The following is a 20,329-nucleotide window of genomic DNA, read 5'->3' on the forward strand; positions in this document are numbered from 1 at the left end:
CACCTTTAGGATAACCATGGCCTAGATGACCGAGAATCTTTACAGATCCTGAACACAAATTTATCAGTAATACCTCCTAGTCCAATAAAACAATTTGTTAGAATAATATTGGAAGACTGTTTCTAAGAAAAAGCTATTGTTGCCAAAGAAACAACACTGATTTGTCTAAGAAAATGACCAGGGATTGGTTAGAAGTGTGGTGGACAATGTATATTGTTCCTTGAAAACACCTTTGTAATCTTGATATAAGTATTTTAAATATTCATTCATTTTAGTTTTACTTTGGCCCATTGTTATATATCTTTTGGCTCCTTATCATGTTGCACTAAACTATAAACCATGATTGTCAGATTACAATAGTTGTAATAATTAACTATGGTGACACAGAAATAAAGACTATTATGATTTTGTTGACTATGTTGACCATTCAGCTTTATAAAGCACAATTTAGAGATAAATGACATAATTCAGCCAATTTTGGTTTTATTAAAATTATTTAGCGTATGATGAGAACATTACAGAAGAGAAGGAAGCATATAAACACAGTCCACGTAATTGCAAGTAAAGCTTGTATGAGGCTACGGCAATGGCTGCATGACTGGATGTCCAGTTCTTCTCTCCAGGCCCTCATCTCTGGGTTGCTTCATGCAGATCCAGGGAACCAGAAGACGCATGCCAGGGGCAACCTTGCGCAATACCTTTAATAGTTTGCATATCAGCATCACAATTGCAACGAGGGGAATTTTTCGGTCCCCACTGATTAAGGGCAGATGCTTCTTCCAGTGTCACACCTAATTCTGTTCAATTTCATCCAGACATAGCAAGGCAGGTCAAAACCAGGTGATTAGTAGAAGGATCCACTAAGGTATCTTGGAGTTGGAAGGGACCTTGTAGGTCATCTAGTCCAACCCCCCCACCCCCACCCAAGCAGACCCTGCCCCATTCCTGACAAGTGGCAGTCCAGTCTCTTCTTGAAAGCTTCCAGGGATGAAGCTCCCACAACTTCTGAAGTGGGGACAAGGTGGATTTCCACGCTGATGGTGGAACGTTTTCTCAACAGTAAAAATGTTAAAAACATTTTTTATAAAGTGATTTAAAATAAGTGAGAAGAACGGATGCGTTAAGCTCTGGCAAGCTAGGTGTGCAATATCCAATCCGTTTGTTGCAAGTGCAATGTCAAAACTGCCTCTTGCCTGCCTTGAAAGAGGCACAAACGGCATTTGGCATTGGGACAAACGGCGGGAGGGCGCGCCGGGGGCCTTGCAATCCGATCTCCGTTTCAATGACGTCATACGCCATGACAACAGCCGACGACAGCCGCCATAGCAGCCAATGGGAAGCGGTAGAGAGGAGTGATGACGCCAACCGCCCTAGTAACAGCGCCGACGTAACCTGCCCAATCGAAAAAAAGATGCCAGCCCGCGAGAGCCAATGGCGAGACGCGGAACGAAAGAAGGAAGGCGGAGGAAAGGAGGGGCCTTCCCTCCTCTTTTCGCCGACAAGATGGCGGCGGTGGCGAAGGTGGCGGGGTTGGTGGCGCCAACGGCTTTGTTTCCTCTCAGCGTTTGAAGCTGGCCGCCTCCGGCCCGGCCGCGAAAGACAGCGACGGAGACATGACCGCGGAGCCCGCGAGGTAGGCGGCGGGAGCGGCAGTCGGCTCCTCGTGCTTTCCGAATGAAGCAAATCAGCCGGGTGAGGGGCGGGGAAAGGCGGGGGTGGCGGCGGCAGCGGCGGGAAAAACCCCGACGCCGCTACTCTCGTCGCTCGGCTTTCTAAAAGCCGGAGCCTCCTTCCTGCCGGCCGTTGCTTAACATCGCGCTGCGGGTTATCCGTCGGCGCTGGAGATAGGGTTGGGGGACGGGCCCTCCGCCCCCCCTCCGCGCGCGTTTCCCGCCTCTGCGCATGCCCAGTGGGGGCGGGACAGGTCTGCCTGGGCTCGTGGGCGCTCCCCGACGGGCCCCCGCACTTGCCCCCCCCTCCGCTTGTGGGCGGGGTCTCTGCCCCCTCCCCCCCCTCCCGGCCTCTTCGTCGGGGTCCGTCGCGGCAGGCCGGGCTGAGCGGGGCGGATGGATCGCTGCCCATCTCGGGGGTCGGGAAGGGGCTTTCCGCGCTGCTGTGTCCGGGGCTTTTGGCCCGCGAGCCTTGTCCTTGGCGGCGACTTCTGAGTCCGATCCCGGCGTTTCCTATGCCTGCTAGCGGAGGCTTCCGGTATAGAGCCGGGGATTGCTGGGACCTTAAATGAAGGAAGGAACCGGCCCCAGCTGTTTGTGGTTTCGGCCTTCGGGTAAACACAGTCTTACTTGTGGCTTCTTGGTCTCTTCTGCAGATGCATCACGGGGGTCACAATCCAGACAATTGTGGTTTGGTTGGCTGCAAATTAGACCGGCGGTTGTCAACCTTGGCAGCTTCAAGATGGGTGAACCACAACTCCAGAATTCTCTGGATTGAAGCCCGCCCATCTTCAGGCCTCCCAAGTCTGAGAATCGCTGGAATAGGTGGTTGTGTGAACATAGCCACGTTTTTATGGCCCGGGGTTAAATGAAGTGTCTCAGTATTTCTTGACAGCAGGGGTTATTTTGTGCTTCTTCAAGAATGGGATCCACATTTTGTTAACTCATATATTATTAATTCAGGCTGTATGACATCTCCAGTTGTGGTTTGTGGATCATAGTTTATGACTTCCATGAACCATTTGTGTTTACACAAGTAACCATGGTTAAGCAGACCATGGATAAAAATGATTGCTCCTCCTTCATCGCTTTAGCTCTTGGTCTAAATTTGAATATTATATTATACTGGTTCCCTAATATTTTAATTTGCCTATTTCTGCAAACCAAGTTAGTGCGTTCTTATTTGATACTATCAACAGTTTTCCTTGTCTGCTATCCTTTTTGTACAAGCTTACCTTCCATTTTGATGACACTGTAGAATATTTCTTCAAATGTTTCATTTGGTAAATTATTTGACAAATTTGACAAATTATTCATTTGACAAATTATCCTTGTATAGGAGAATCTCATGGTAATGAGCAGAACCACCCATTTAAAATTTATGAAGGAAAAACTTTGAAGAGAATACTGCCAAATGAGATTTATGTGTGAATCATGAATAACCACAGTCCTTCACTAATTTATTTCAACCAGTGAAATATGTATAGTCTATATGTACAGATCACACTCTTACTTTCTTGGAGGAATAAGACTCTTGCCTTGTCTCCATTTTCATTTGTGAAACAGCTCAATAGTGCTTTCGTATTACTACATACTCTGAAAAAGTTTAAAGAAAATGCAGGTGATTTCTAACTTTTTACACTTTATGTTCTTACATTGATTTTCCCTGCCCTTCAATGATCAAACATTACAGATTACTAAACGGTTTAATAATTGCCTTTCCAAGTTTCTAGTTGTTTTTCATCAGAATTCTTTTTATTGAACAGTGCAAACAGAATTTTAGGTAAAATTAAAGAGTAAGGGCATTATGCAAAAGAAGGAATATCATACAAATTGCTCAAGTGATTAAGGAACTCTGAAAGGTCCTTGGTTCCTGAATGTTTTTGTTAACAGTAAGACATTTTAAAAAGATCATAAAGTTGGAAGCTGATATTTTGTTCATGTAACCCAATGTTTTACTTAGTGCAGAAATACTAATTAGAGCATCCTTAACAATTAGAAAGCTTCCCCTAAAATTCAAATATCTTCCTCTATCTTGAGAAAAATGTTCTCTGACTTGTGGAAGATGTTACTTCTTCTGACTGATACCATTTTAGGTCAAGGGTATTCAAACTTGGCAAGTTTAAGACTTGTGGACTTCAACTCCCAGAATTCCTGAGCTAACATGACTGGAGGAGGAATTCTGGAAGTCCACAATTGTCAAGTTTGAAGACCCCTGCTTTAGATACTTGGAAAATGGTGAGATATGTGCTTTCAGATTCCCCCCCCCAAGGATAAACAAATTGTATTCAATCATTTCTCATGACAGATTTCAATCCCTGATAAATCTTAATACTTTTCTTTGGAACTGCATTAGTTTTTTGGAATATTTCTTAAATTGTAGCTCCAAAAACTGGACATTGTATTTGTGATGGGATCTCACCAAGACGGAATGTAACAGAACATTTTTCTTTTGATCTGAATGCTATAATTATGTTAATGCAACCTAAACTTACACTTACCCTTTTAGTATCCATGTTGCATTGCTGATTCATATTTAGCTTGGACAACTTCAAGATTTTTTTTCACCAAGCTTTGTTTTCTCCACTTTATATCATTGCATTTTGTACATTGGTAAGAACTTTGCATTTGTCCATTAAATTTCATTTTGTTTTCTGTTATTAAAATAATTTTGAATATTGCTTCTGTCTTGTAAAGTGCTATTTCACCAGTTTTAGTGTCATGTAAAAATTTGGTAAATATTCCCTCTATTTGGATCATTATTGAAAATGTTGTAGAATGCTGGACTCAGGAGGTTGTGGACTTTATGGCATCTGATTTAATACCTCCCTCAAATTTTATGAGGAACCATTGATAAGTATTCTTTTAGTAGTCTTTTGAAGTTCTATAATATCATAGAGTACTTTAAAAATATTTATTGATATATTATGTTTACATCATTTTACTGAGAAAGTTGCCTAATATAAAAGACTTGTTCTTGACAAATACATGCTGATTTCTAATAATCATTTCTGTTGTTTTCAAGATGCCTATAAATCACTATATCATTTGCTCTTAAATTTTTCAAAATATCAACATTAAATTGTATAGTTTGCTATTGCCTAAAAGTTCAGAACTATTCTGACAGATTGTTATCTTATGTGAATATGGAACTGTTTGCAAAATGCTTCCTTATTGATAATATTAGTATAAAGTTTTAAAAACAATATGTTCAGGTGACATGTTTGGAAGCTAAGTGGTTTGATAAGTGAGAATATATAGGTCATCTTTTCTCCTAACCTAGTTATTTAAATAAGGAATCAAGCTTGTTAAAGGTTATGTGTGTCTGAGACAAGACCTGCCATTGTTCAATTTAGTCGTATGATAGTGTAGAAGTATACACTTACTATACAATACACTAGAATACAGGTCGTCCTCAACTTAAGACCACAGTTGAGTCCAAAATTTGATCTCGATTTTACAACCATTTTTATGATGGTCACTAAGTGCAACCTATTTTATCAATGGATATTTTTCATTGTATTCAGCTCTCAAAAATTAACCATTATGTATACATGTACATGGCATGAGAAACTAATCTTGTGAGTTTACCAGATGGCCTAGGGAACAAAGCTGTTCCAGAATCTGGTAGTCCTGCTAGAAATACTTCGAAACCTCCTCCCAGAGGGGAGCAACAGAAACAGACCATGAAGTGGGTGTGGGGTCTCTAATAATGCTTTGAGCTCTAAGCTCATAGTGCTTGTAAACAGTATCCTGAATAACGGGAAGCGAGCTTCCTATAATGTTCTCAGCTGTCCTCACCACTCTCTGTAAGGACTTTCTATCTGAGGCTCTGCTGCCACTAAACCAAACAGTGATACAGTTTGTTCAAATGCTGTCAATCATGCCTCTGTAAAAAGTGGCCAGGACAGAAGGAGAGAGATGTGCTCTCCTCATCCGACGCAGGAAATGCAGGCACCGGTTTGCAAATGCTTCACTAAGGATGATGTGTGAGGAGACCAGTTCAGATTGTTCGCTATCTGCACCCCCAGATATTTAATACTGTTGACCTCTACGGCTGCAGCCTTGATACAAACTGCAGCAGAAAGTGCAGCCTTTGGGGCCCTAGAGTGATCCATGTTACATCCTTGCTCTGCGAACTGTCCTAGCTATGGTCTGCTTCTGAGTGCAGTTGAAGGTGTCGGTTGTGACCTGTATAGCCCTTAAGGGCATAGGTCCAGGCTACCTGATGAACCCTTGGTGGAGGTGCTTTGCAGAGATTCATCTTTTATCACAATTACACCTATTACTGGGTGTTCAGGGCAGCAGCTCAGGAGTTCATGGCTACCATGATGGTTATCATTCCTGGCTGAACTCGAGACAGTGATCACACTTCAGATGTAATCTTGTTGGAGCAGTGGCAATGGGATATGGTGGGATAATTGTCAATATCCCTTTTATCATGCTCAGCTCATACCCTGGTGGCCTTGAGATTCTCTTGTGCAGGGAGGCCAGATCTGTTTCAATAGTCTGCCCTTGGTGACTGATGGATCGGTTTGGATTTCAAAGGAAGCTGGGGGAGATTCCGGGGACACTGTTGCATGTTCCTACTGAGGTTCTGGCCACAGCCTGGAACCAGGAGGTAGCTGCACCCTGAACAGGATCACACCTGTGCACTGTCTCCTGGCCCATCAGTCCCAACATTCTCCGTGGTTCATGAGGAAGTGAGGATGCCTAAAAGGGCCAAAAGATGACTGGAGTGCTGCTGGAGGAAAACAAAGAACAAACCTGAGCAAATACAGAACATAGAATAACAGAGTTGGAAGGGACCGTGGAGGTCTTCTAGTCCAACCCCCGCTTGAGCAGGAGGCCCTATACCATTTCAGATAAATGATTGTCCAGTCTTTGTCCAGTGATGAAGGCAAGTAGTTCCATTGTACAGATTGCTCTCACCATTAGGAAATTTCTCCTTAGTTCTAGGTTGTGTCAGCTGGTGCTCCGTTCAAAATCCAAGAAAGAAATACTTAGACTCTTGTAATTAGAGAAAAGATATCTTTTACTGGAAATCAAGTGGTAGCAACAAGAGAATTCTGAATCTGAGGAAAACGGCACGTACATCACATTTATCAAGGGAGTGAAATGTTCCCACCCCCAATAGTTCAAACGGTTCTTCCAATTAAAAGTTGTGAACCTCAGCATGTGGACATCTTCAGGTGGTGATGATTAGTTGACCTTGGCTTACTCAGATAAAGGTTTGCAGTTGCGCAGAGAAGAGAAAGCTAAGCAAGACATAGAAACCCTCCTCAGTTTATACAATATTAGTTAGTAACACCTCCAGCTCACTTCCCATACTTTTCCCCCTCCCCCCCCCTTACTCATGACAGCCAGAAAGAAGCAAAGCAAAGGAAGAAGATCTTGAAGGCTGACAGGTTGCTTTGCTCCTTGGTTAGTTTCCATCCATTGTTTCTTGTCTTTCCTTTTGATGCTTTGGAAAATACTTTTTTCCTCCCTCATCTTTGTAGGAGCCCCTCAAATATTGGAACACTACTATCATATCTTCCCTAGTCTTTCTTTTCACTAGACTAGACATACCCAGTTCCTGTAATCATTCTTTGTATGTTTTAGTTCCCAGCCCCCTTAATCAGGGGTGGGATTCTACCGGTTTGCACCTATTTGCTAGAACCGGTTGTTAATATTCTAAGCAGTTTGGAGAACTGGTTGTTGGAAGAAATTACTGGCCTAATCCTGTAAGGAAGGCTGGAAGGAAACATTCTGGTGTTGCTGACAGAAACTGCCTCTCCGTTAACCCTTATTACATTCTTGGCAGGACTAGACTTCTTGTCTCAGGAACTTCTCTGGAGTTTTTTTCCTTCTTTGCTGGTACTTTGCTTGTGTGGAGTGACCATTCAAAGTTACAATGGCCCTGAAAAAAAATGACTTATGACCATTTTTCACACTTACAACTGTTGCAGCATCCCCACAGTCATGAGAGGCCAGGTGAGGAGATGCGTGCCTAGATGTGAGTGATGTTGAGTTGGCCACGCCCACCCAGTCACATGACCACCAAGCCATGCCCAACCAGTCACATGACCACCAAGCCACGCCCACCAACTAAACCACGCTCGTAGAACTGATTGTTAAAAATTTTGAATCCCACCCCTGCCCTTAATCATTCTTGTTGTTCTTCTCTGCTCCCTTTCCAGAGTCTCAACGTCTTTTTTATATTGTGATGACCAGAACTAGATGCAGTATTTCAAGTGTTTTCTTACTAAGGCTTTGTAAACAGGTCAAAGCTGCTACTAAGGCCACCTTGTGGTGGGAAGAGCAGCAACATACCATTATTTCCCTGCACTTACTGCACCTGCAGAATGTTGCCTGTTGGCCTTGTTCAAAGTTACCTGATTCCTGAGAAGGAGGGTTCAGAGGATCGTGTTAAGGGCTGCACGGAGGAGTTTGTGCAATATCTTACAGATGAAATTGCTCTGATTCAGTCCAAGTGTGGAGCATGTCCAGGGTAGGGACTTGCCCTGTTATCTGGGAGCAGTTTGATCTGAGGAAATGGAGGAAGGTCCTTGGGGCTGTTAGCACAACTACTTATTAGATCCCTCTCCAACCTGGTTAGTGACAGCTCCCAGGATGGCGTGCAGAATCTTATACCCCTAAAGGAGGCCGTGATCCCTCCTTAAGAAACGATCTTTAGATCTCACTCTACTTTTTAGGGAAAGGTGATGGAGAAAATGGTTGCTTGGCAGCTCCAGAGGGTCCTGGAAGGTACAGATTATCTCTCTCCTTGACTTCTTGGCTTTCAGTGCCATTTACCACTTTTGGAGTGGCTTCGGAGTTTGGACTAGGTGGTGCAGTGTTGCAGCGGTTCGGTGCCTTTCTCCACGGGTGGGAGAGAGAAATCCAGCTTATGGCTGTTTCTTTCTGGGGTACTGCAGGATTTCTCTCCCTTCCTTTTTGACACTTTCATGAGTGAGAGAGATCATCCAACTCCATGGGATGAGATATGCTGACAACACACAGCTTTCCATTTCTATGGCAGCCCTTCCAGAATGCATGGAGACCGCAAGGGCCTGAATTGAGGACAGCAGGGTTCAAGTGAACCCAGATAAGAGAAATGGAGCTTTATCCTCTTTAATTCTGGATGGGGTGGCCCTGCCCCAGGGGGGTTCTCCTAGGTTCACAATTCAGTTGTGGCAGTTGTGACTAGAAGAGCCTCTGCACAATTTTGAATTGTACATCAACTGTTGTCGTTTCCTAGATTGTGCGACTCTGTACTCAGTCACTCATGGCTTGGTCATCTTCCATTTGGATTGCTGCAACATGCTCTACATAGGGCTACCCTTGAAGAGTATTTGGAAGCTATAGTTGGTCCTAAGAACCAGAGGATGGCACATTGCAACACCACCGTTACACGAGTTACACTGGTTGCTAATCTGCTTCTGGGCCCAATTCAGGGTGGTGGTCATAACCTTTAAAGCCTTTTATGGCATAAGTCCAAGACTGTTCTTCTGTATTCTCAGGCGCCAGATTTTTTGTTCTATGGCTCTTATTGTTAGCTGCTCAGAATTCTGTTCAAGATGGGTCACCATACAAATAGTTTACATAAGTAATTGTTTAAACAAATTGTTTAAATAAAATCAATATGTAAATGAAGCATTAAGTGCCTGATCAGCATTTATTATATATCGTCTTAGAGAAAATTAAGGTTAATAATGTAAAATGTAAAATAAAATAGGTGGTTAGCTGAAAATGGAAATAATAGAGGATAAAGAATTGAAATCTTATGTATGGATGAAATGATATTGATATTGAATTAATAAACTGAAATATGAAATGCAAATTTATTTAAAGATGAGTGAAATGGATAATGATGAGTTAATACACTGCTCAAAAAAATAAAGGGGAACACAAAAATAAGACATCCTAGATCTGAATGAATGAAATATTCTTATTAAATACAGTACTTTGTTCATTACATAGTTGAATGTGCTGACAAAATCACACAAAAATTATCAATGGAAATCAAATTTAGCAACCTATGGAGGTCTGGATTTGGAGTTACACTCAAAGTGGAAAAAAACACTACAGGCCGATGTAACGTCCTTAAAATAAGTCAAAATGAGGCTCAGTAGTGTGTGTGGCCTCCATGTGCCTGTATGACCTCCCTACAATGCCTGGGCATGCTCCTGATGAGGTGGCAGATGGTCTCCTGAGGGATCTCCTCCCACACCTGGACTAAAGCATCCCCCAACTCCTGGACAGTCTAAGGTGCAACGTGGCGTTGGTGGATGGAGCGAGACATGATGTCCCAGATGTGCTCAATTGGATTCAGGTCTGGGGAACGGGCAGGGCAGTCCATAGCATCAATGCCTTCGTCTTGCAGGAACTGCTGACACACTCCAGCCACATGAGGTCTAGCATTATCTTGCATTAGGAGGAACCTAGGGCCAACCGCACCAGCATATAGTCTCACAAGGGGTCTGAGGATCTCATCTCAGTACCTAATGGCAGTCAGGCTACCTCTGGCGAGCACATGGAGGGCTGTGCGGCCCCCTAAAGAAATGCCATCCCACACCATTACTGACCCACTGCCAAACCGGTCATACTGGAGGATGTTGCAAACAGCAGAACATTCTCCACGGCGCGGTCACGTCTGTCACGTGCTCAGTGTGAATCTGCTTTCATCTGTGAAGAGCACAGGGTGCCAGTGGTGAATTTGCCAATCTTGGTGTTCTCTGGCAAATGCCAAACGTCCTGCACGGTGTTGGGCTGTAAGCACAACCTCCACCTGTGGACGTCGGGCCCTCATACCACCCTCAAGGAGTCTGTTTCTGATCGTTTGAGCAGCCACATGCACATTTGTGGCCCGCTGGGGGTCATTTTGCAGGGCTCTGGCAGTGCTCCTCCTGTCCCTCCTTGCACAAAGGCGGAGGTAGCGATCCTGATGCTGGGTTGTTGCTCTCCTACGGCCTCCTCCACGTCTCCTGATGTACTGGCCTCTCTCCTGGTAGCGCCTCCATGCTCTGGACACTACGCTGACAGACACAGCAAACCTTGCCACAGCTTGCATTGATGTGCCACATCCTGGATGAGCTGTACTACCTGAGCCACTTGTGTGGGCTGTAGACTCCGTCTCATGCTACCACTAGAGTGAAAGCACCGCCAGCATTCAAAAGTGACCAAACCATCAGCCAGAAAGCATAGGAACTGAGAAGCGGTCTGTGGTCACCACCTGCAGAACCACTCCTTTATTGGGGATGTCTTGCTAACTGCCTATGCTTTCCACCTGTTGTCTATTCCATTTGCACAACAGCATGTGAAATTGATTGTCAATCAATGTTGCTACCTAAGTGTTTGATTTCACAGAAGTGTGATTGACTTGGAGTTACATTGTGTTGTTTAAGTGTTCCCTTTATTTTTTTGAGCAGTGTATATCAGATTAACGGAAATGAAAGTATGACTATGTACAAGTGTTATAATCTGGAAACATGTTGCTCACGTGAAAAGATGTATAAAATTTAAAAAATAAAAACTTTTGGAAAAAAAATAAGTGCCTGATCATATATGTAGATGTCTGCAGATAGAGGTGCATAAATGATCATTTCTACTAGGAAAATGGAAAACGTCAGCTCAGATACCTTGAAGCTTCTGAATTAGAAACAAAACATTCCATAGATAAGGACAAGCATTTTATTTTGCATCTTCTACCATAGAGAATGGTAACTCACATGTAAGCCCTAATTTTTCATTTTGCATACTAAGAAGTATGTAAAATAAGTGGTGTGACAATTCATGTTAAGTGTTATTTGCTGATTGTTGTATAAAATACGTGCCAATAGAGTAATATTGCAACCTAATTGCAAGCAGTGGAAATGATAGTTAAATAGAAACAAGCATACTTTTGCAGTCTGGACATTGTTTAACATTTATTTTAAAGAGTTATTACCTTGGCTAAAGTTAAATGTAACAAATAGCTATTTTGTAAATTCAGTAGGTAATACTTAATGTCATCTGTCACCTCATTGATTGTATTTCTGGGGTCATGGACTGAATAATATGGGAACAAAGTTTCCATTGTTCCTTGGTAGAACAATAGAAACATTTTGAATTTTTTCTTGCCATAACATGGAATATTCTAAACTTCCAAAAGAAGTTTAGAATGGGACCGTTTTTTCATTCTCAGAACAGCCCATTTCCCCCTATTTTATGCATATCAGATTTCTTTGTTTGGTTGAGATACAGAGATACTTCATTCTGTAATACCAAAAGGGATATATTCAATGGTGCATCTTTTTTTTTTAACAGTGAAAGCAAATTGAATACATTGGTGCAGAAGCTTCATGACTTCTTGGCTCACTCATCAGAAGAATCGGAGGATGCAAATTCTCCTCCAAGACTATCAATGAGCAAAAATATAGGTAAAACTTATCATACTAAAGCTGTTAAGATTAGTAGTGTTTAGAAGATGTATTTTCTGATACCACACAGAATTGTATAGCTGGGAAATGCAGTTACAGCATGACAGTTATTGCTGTCTTATTTTAATAAACATAATAAATTTATGACTGAAATATCAATTCATAATAACATTTGGAAAATAGGAAATGTTGGTATTTCCATTGTTATATTTGGATTTTATAATGTGCTGCATTGTTTTTCTGCCAATTTTATTTTCAACTATTACTGCTTATGTCAATTTCTTGGTTCTTTATATACTTTTTTATTATTTTTATTTCTGTGCAGCTAAAATTTAAAATTTTGGCAGGTTATATAGAAAAATACAAGCATCCATAGTAAAAAAAAAGATACACACATACACATACATACATTTCACATACTCTAGCAGTGATTTTTTTTAAAATTTCAGCAACTTTATTGGTATGGATTTAAATATGAGTTACTTCGATGTGGGAATTGGTTTCTCAGGACCACACTGGATATGCAATGTATTTAATTTTCTTTTTAAAACTATAGCAGCTATTTTAAAATTCATGTAATATCAAAAAGAAGGTGGCACAGAAGGGGAAACATTTTTGTTTCATACCAGCAAGAAATTTATTGTGGCACCTAGATCAGCCAACATTTTGGATCCTGTTGTAATAAAATGTAATTATGTTGATTGTGCTTGGTGAGTTTTTTGCAGACATTTCATTACCAAACTAGGTAACATAATCAGTGCTAGAAGGGAGAGTGGGGTTATAGTTTTTACAGTGTTTATACTGTATATTGTAGATTGGGGTTGCCCACCTTTTGGACCTCAGGGACCACCAAACTCATAATTTTAAATCCCAGAGACCTTGGGAAAATCCCCCCAAAAAGTCTGCAGGAAAATTCCCCCACCCCGTTTTCCTACCGATCAATCATTCTTTATGTGGGATCGATCACAGGATACCGTCTCCAGCTCCATTCTTGGGGGTGGGGGGGAAGAGAGAGAGACTTTTGGCTTCATGCAAGGAAAGCAGCAGAAGCAGCAGAAGCAGTCTTTTTCTCCCCCAAATTCCGCCAGAAATGAATCTTTGAGAGACTTGTCGCGCCAGCGCAGGCTCTTGGAGCAGGAGGCCTTGCAGGGTCCCAAAGACTCATTTCTAGTGGAGTTTGGGGGAGAGAAAGAAAGACTTTTGCTGCTTTCCTTGCATGCATCCAAAAGCAGAAAAAGAAGTGGAAAGAAGCAGCCTGATAGCTGGGAGAGTGGGGCAAGTTGCCCCCCTCCACCCTTTCCCCCCTCCCCTCACTACCTCGTGTTGTTCGCAGTGCAAATGACACAAGCCTTGTGTTCCCGCAGGCCACGTGGGCAGCGCAGCCTTGTGTTCCCGTGCAGCCTGGATTAATTGCTTTGGGGGTGACATTTGTCTGCGGACCACCAAAATTTTCTTGTGGACCACCAGTGGTCCCTGGCCCACTGGTTGGCAACCGCTGTTGTAGATGACTCCTGTTTTTTCTGGGGCTGCTCGATCTTTTGGTTTATTTAGGCTGTTTTGGAGAGCTTTGGTTTGTATGGTTGATGCCATGTAAATAGAGTGTTGGTGGTTTTTGAGATGTTTTTGATGCATGACATCCTTTTCAAAGCTTGTGTTGGTTGAGTTATGGTAGGTTGAGTAATTAGGCACTTTTTGATAAAATTATATGGGTATCCATTTTGTTGGAAGATCCAGCAGGCCCAGATGAAAATATAAGAGTCATCTACAACATGCAGTGTAAGGAACAGACACTATTGTAGGACAAATCAGTGGTGATGCTTTTATACAACAATCAGCAAATAACACTTAACATGAATTGTCACACCACTTATTTTACATACTTCTTAGTATGCAAAATGAAAAATTAGGGCTTACATGTAGAAGACTGGTGGAGTGCATCCATGAACACCAACTAGCAGACAGAAGACATAAAACTTAATTTCACAACACATAGACAGACTTGACCAGTATATAAAAATAAGAGCAAAGCCTACTTCTTTCTAGCACTGATGATGTTACCTAGTTTGGTAATGAAATGTTTGCAAGTGAGCTCAGAGAGCATCAAGAACCCTACAGTTCAACCCTGAGTTACAAATATTTTCTTCTATTGGTAGTCATGTTAGTTGTTCTACATTTTGAATCCCTGCCCTCCCCCGCCCCCTAGACCACCTAGTGGGGTGTTAGGTGGTGGACAGTGCAAGTCTGGTGTTCCTTGCCCCTCCCTCTTCTGCAAGGCTTTATACATTGAGCACCTCTCCCATCAACATGGTGTAATAGTGAATAGCCTCATAAATATAAGGTTGAATATTTTGAACAGTTATTATAGTTTTTTAAATGTTGCTATGACACGTTTGTATGTTTCTTGTAGATAGTGACAGTATGCCTGGAAATATTCCAGCCCCAGTGGAAAACAACAAAGAAGAGGTAAGAATAGAAGATAGTAATTGATATAATAATAATATAATATTGATATAATAATACATGGGAAATTATTTGATAATTCAGCTTTCAAGTCACTTTTATTAGATGTGTACAGATTGCTTTGAATTTGAGTTGTTTTGAATCCCAAACATTTCTTTTAGGTTTTAAACGCCTCATTCTAAGTACTAAATAGCTCACCTTAAATACAAAACAGATTTTTTTGTCCATTTTTGCTTTAAGCATGAAACACTTATGAATGATTGAAATGGGACATTTCAAATGTTAAACATTGTGCATTTCTATTTATTACTATTGAAACATGAAAAGATGCACCTTAGTTTTCAGGTAAACTTGGTAACCTTCAAAAGTTTAGGGAGGGATTGTTATTGTAAGATGCCCAAAACAATTTTTCTCAAGCAATCATTTGTGAAGTACTCTAACACTATGTATACCAGAGTGTCTTTCCAATCAAGCTGTCTTTGAACTCCTGATGACTTTGTGGATGCAATCATGTAGTTTGTTTGGCACCATTATGGACGTGGTTTGCCATATTCTTGTTCAGTTATTTTTTCAACTTCCCAATCTAGTCTAGTTGCCCCTGACGTACTAACTAGTCTTGATCCTGCTTAACTTCTAACTTCAAAGAAGCGCCCCTTCTTTGCGTGCTTGCATTTCTTTTTATATATATGTATATGTATGTATGTATATGTGTGTGTGTGTGTTTCTATATATCTATATATTTAAAAACAGCTACGTGAATAAACTTGCAAGGATAGCAAAACTTATTTTTCCTGTTTTTCCTAGTATTTTTCTTTTATTGAAAGGCTTGTGATAACAAGAGGTCTAGGCAGGAAATAAATTTTCTCACTTAGAAACAGCAAACAAAAACCCCGCCCACAGCACAGCAATGTAGGAAACAGAAACTCACAGCACAACTCACAGCACAACAGTGTTTCTGTTTCACAACAAAAAGAAATTTCAGATAGAGATCCCTCCAAGCCTCCACACTCCCGCCAGAATGCCAGTGTCCCAACAGAAGTATATGGGAGCTGACAGTGAGGTAAGTTGAGTTGAGAGAGAGTGAGTGAGTGGCCCTGTAGTTGAGGATGGCCTGGAACCTCAGCCTTCCCACTTGGATTCCAATACCATAACTCTATTATGCTGCTGTATCATGTTCAGGAAGACTGTCTCTTTGAGATCTGCTCCACCTACGTTGGCAGTACAAAATTGTTACCTTCTGGTTTTATACTTCATGTACATACAATAGGTAGTTCCATTTTCCAAGGACTTTAGTATCCTAAAAATGTGCCTGTGTTTTGAACACTCTGTTTTGACAGGCGTAGGGTGCAGAGACATTCAAGGGAGTCATAACAGCAGTTAGGCACTCCCTTTCCCAAATAAAACATACATTTCTTGTGGGTATGCTAGGCTTTTCAGCCACTCGATGTGCGAAACTATTCTAGCTGAATGTGGATATAAGCACTACATGTAGTCCTTGTGGAATGTCTACTCTTTCAGTAACCATTTGAAATCATGATGGTGCTGAATGAGAGGTATTGCAACTCTCAGGTGTGTCTGTGGCAGCACCTTGCAGGCCCGCAATCACCATTTGCGGTTCTCCTCCATGCTGCATCGAGAGCCCAGGATGGGTTGACTCCTTCCTATGATGTCATAGCTGAGTCTGTACTAAGATATAAAAGCCAGCCCCCGGGAGAGACCCCAGCTTTTGACTCAGCTCCTTTCAGGCAGTAGCTGTGTCTCTGAAAGCGTTCTGTTAGATAGCAATCACCTTCAGTACTTTTTTCCTCTCTTCAAGCAGCTCCCAGGGATCTGGGCAGCTGCTCTTCCAGAGAGCAGGGCTCTTTCTCTCTCTCTCCTGCAAGTTGGGAGCAGCTTTACAGAGCTCTGTGCAGGCAAGCTGGGCAGCGTCTGCAGACCTCCCCCACTCCTGCAGTTTGGAGGGATCGTAAACACGATCGGCAAACTGATAAGAGCTCAAGCCAGCTGATCGTGTAGCTGGTTGCTGTGTTTTTCCCTTGCTGACTTCGCTTGGGGCTCTCTATAGCCTAAGGAGCGATTCTTCAATCTTGGAGCCTGTTTTCCTATAGTCAGCAGCCATCTTGGATTCAAGCCTTCCACCACGAGGTGAGCGGCCATTTTGTAAGCCCAGGGGCCATTTATACCCTAAGGGGCTTAAAAGAAAAATTTCTAAACAGCTTCTTTCCAACGCAAGAGCCTTTATTTTACAAATGGAGCAAGATAAGGCTCTGGCAGAGCTTTCCCCCAGTGGAACAGTCTCTTAAGCCAGGGGTCCCCAACCGCCGGTCCGCGGACCGTACCGGGCGGAACAAGCCTTACCGGCCGCTGGTTGCTGGGCGCCGCCATCTTTTTGGTAAAAAAGCAATTTTTGTCAAAAGATGGCGGCGCTAGCATGGTGAGCTTTTCCGGTAGAAAGCCATTTCTACCGAAAAGCTCACGAAGCGCTAACGCGCCATTTTTGACGAAAATCACTTCCGTGACGTCACGGAAGTGATTTTTCGCAAAAAGATGGCGGCGCCAGCTGACGCCGAACCGGGCGCGGCGCCCAGCTGACGCGGAACCGGGCGCGGCGTCGAAAAGGTTGGGATCCCTGTCTTAAGCCCAATAGGAGAAAAAGACGTAGGCAACGCACCCAATCAGTCCAGAGGGAGGTGGCTGCTAAAATCAAAGCTAAGGCTCTAGCCCCTAAGAAGGCAGCTCAGGCTGAATTGAGGGCAGAGAAGCGCAGACATACAGCTCTAGAGAGGCAGTTCAACAGAACTATTCAACAGAAGGGAGTGCAACTACAGCCTGTTTCAGGTGATACTCGTGGGCCCCAACCAAGCCCTCCCAGGGGAGGAGAAGTTATCTATGAGCCTTTCCATCCTCCATCCTGGTCTCCTGAGGCTCTTGCTGTACAGTCAGATCCTCAGGATTTAAGCAGATCTGGGCCTTATTTCCAACAGGCTTCTGTGCCCTATGCTCCTCCCCCTTCCTCCAGGCCTTGAACCTCTCCTCAATCTAGGCCTGAAGCCACCTTCACTCCCACAGCAGTGGGCCTTCGGCCTTCTGCCTGTACCTTTGAGCATAGACCAAGGGATATCCAAGATGTAGTCTCATCAGCCATTAGGCAGGGATTGGCTGAAGGCTTCAAGCAAATTCTTCAACCTCTGGAAAGGGTTCAGGCCCTTCTCCCTTCTCAATCTATAAGTTCCTTGCCTCATCATCCTGATTTACACAGGCCCCAGGACCTCAGGGTCCATTCTTCTCTACCAGAATGGGAGGAGGTTGATGAGGAAGGAAGGCCTTCACCATGTAACACAGTTACTCCTCTCATTCAGAGTGTGAAGAGGGTGAGATATTTGACTAAAATCTTTCAGAGAAAGAGGATTGTCACCCAGAACAGACATCCTCTGCATTGGTCTTCAAACCTACTCTCTTCAGACCATTACTCAGCAAGGCCTTGGTCACTGCCAAGCTGTCGCCAGAGGAAGTGGCTCCCGAGCCACAAGGAAATCCCTCTAGCCAAGGGGATTCGCTCTTCTCCAAGCCTGTAGTGCATGCAGAGGTTTTGCCTTCTCCCATTTTGTTCCTGGACATGGTCAAGGAACAGTGCGCTTCTCCTTCGGCAGGTCCTCGCCCATCTTCTCTAGATAAGCGTTTCTACAATGTCAGCGCAGCTCTGGACAATGACCTGGCAGTGCCTTCTGTTGACATTCTGGTTCTGGCCTCGTTCTCATCTTCTGGCACTCCCACGGAGCCAGAAGATATCCTGAAACCGGATGATAAACGTTCCGAACAGACCCTCAAGCGCAATCACCAGGCTGCTGCTTGGGCAATTCGGTCTTCAACAGCAGCATCCTTCTTCACCAGGGCATCCATACGGTGGCTGCGCCAAATCCAGAATAGATTGCCTGCTTCTGGCCTCACCAAGACCTTAATAAAATTATTTGCAGCGGCAGAATTCACTGCGGATGCCACTCTCAATTCCGCCAAATTTGCATCCAAGGCCATGGCATCTTCTGTAGCAGCAAGAAGACTTTTATGGCTCCGAAATTGGCAGGCGGAGTCACGCCAAAAATGGAAGCTGGCTTCAGTTCCTTTCACAGGCGATAAGCTTTTTGGTGATGCTCTGGAACCTTATCTCATCGAAACCAGAGATAAACGTAAAATTCTCTCTTCCTCTGGGAAGAAAGCCGACTATCACCCTGCTCCTTATTGCCCTCCTGCCTTCCGAGCAGAGACCTCATCTCGCTTCCCCCGCTCTCACAGGCCATACTCCCAACGCCAAGACCAACGGGTGGAAACATCTGGCAGGCAACAACCTTCTGTTGGTAAACGGCCCTTTTGGGGGGGGGGGGGTCATTCCTTCCGTCGCTCTAAGTAATCTCTTGTTCTCCCCACTCATCGGAGGTCGCCTAGCCTTCTTTGCCTCCAAATGGGAGGAGTCAACAACGGACGCCTGGGTGTTCAGCACTATTAGGTCAGGGTTACAATTGGACTTCCTAACCCCACCCCCCCAAAATTTTTGATCTGTCCTGTGTCTCGGGACATTTCCAGGCAAGCCCTCATGAATCAGGCCATTCAGCACCTTCTTGAAATCAGGGCTATTCAACCTGTTCCCCCGTCTCAACGGGGACGTGGGCTTTACTCTCACCTTTTCATCGTTCCCAAAGCCTCGGGTGGCGAGCCATCCTGATCTAAAATTTCTCAACCAATTTGTAAAATACAGGCGATTTAAAATGCAGACTGCATTCTATTTTAGAAAGCGTTCGGGAGGGCGACCTCCTCTCTTCCATTGATCTCACTGAGGCTTACCTCCACATCCCAATTTGGCCTCATCATCGCCAGTTTCTCCATTTCTGTTATCAGAATACCCATTACCAGTATCGAGTACTTCCCTTCGGCCTCTCATCGGCTCCAAGGGTCTTCACAAAGGTTCTGGCAGCATTGGTGGCATCTCTGCATTCTATTCCAGTGAGGATCCAATGCTACTTGGATGAGATTTTGATTCTTTCCTCTTCTATCCTTGTGGCCCATCGGGATCTGCAAATTACCCTGTCATGTCTCCAGAGCCATGGATTTTCCATCAACACCAAAAAGAACCAGCTTTCTCCTACAACCAAATTGCAACACTTGGGAGCAGTCATTGATACCATGTCGTGCCAGGTTTTCCTGTCCCCAGCTCGTGGAAAGAGCCTTGCAGAGATCATCAGCCAGATCCAGCAACATCAAATTGTCCCCCTGTCGCTGCTGTCCAAACATCTGGGGAAGATGGTCTCCTGTATTGGCATCGTCCCGTGGGCTCGGCTCCACTCCCGAGCCCTCCAATGGTTCCTGCTTCCCTACCAACGAGCAGGAACCAGCCACTCATCCATCAAGGTCCCACTCCCGCCACAAATCCGGAGATCTCTCAATTGGTGGCATTCCCCATCTATCTGGAGGGGACTCCTGTTCAGGGACCCAGACAGGCTAGTGATAACCACTGATGCCAGCCTCCTGGGTTGGGGTTTCCATATGCAGGGCCAGATGGCTCAGGGCGTTTGGTCCAGATCGGAACAGACCCTTCCCATAAATTGGCTAGAGCGCAGAGCTATTTTTCTGGCTCTCAAGCATTTCAGGCACTCAGTGACCGGCTCTCATGTTCTAGTCCTTACGGACAACACAGCCACAAAGGCTCATGTCAACCGGCAATGGGGGACGAGGTCCAAAGCCCTCATGAGAGAGGCTCTACGGTTAGGGTAATGGGCAGAGAAACACCTGTTATCAATCTCGGTG

General features: G+C 43.8%; 1 protein-coding gene across 1 annotated transcript in view; it reads left to right on the forward strand.

The window, feature by feature from the left end:
• Positions 1 to 1,494: 1,494 nt before the first annotated feature.
• Positions 1,495 to 20,329, forward strand: part of ATRX (ATRX chromatin remodeler) — a 104,578-nt gene continuing 85,743 nt past the window's right edge. The window contains exons 1-3 of the mRNA XM_026684912.2: positions 1,495 to 1,633; positions 11,961 to 12,073; positions 14,481 to 14,536. Of these exons, the coding sequence (XP_026540697.2) occupies positions 1,614 to 1,633; positions 11,961 to 12,073; positions 14,481 to 14,536 (189 nt within the window). The 5' untranslated portion in view covers positions 1,495 to 1,613. The remainder of the gene's footprint in view (positions 1,634 to 11,960; positions 12,074 to 14,480; positions 14,537 to 20,329) is intronic.

The sequence above is a fragment of the Notechis scutatus genome, chromosome 10, assembly GCF_049901735.1.
Source record: "Notechis scutatus isolate UNSWTSFEM ecotype Mainland chromosome 10, rNotScu1.2, whole genome shotgun sequence".
In the NCBI taxonomy this organism is placed as follows: Eukaryota; Metazoa; Chordata; class Lepidosauria; order Squamata; family Elapidae; genus Notechis; species Notechis scutatus.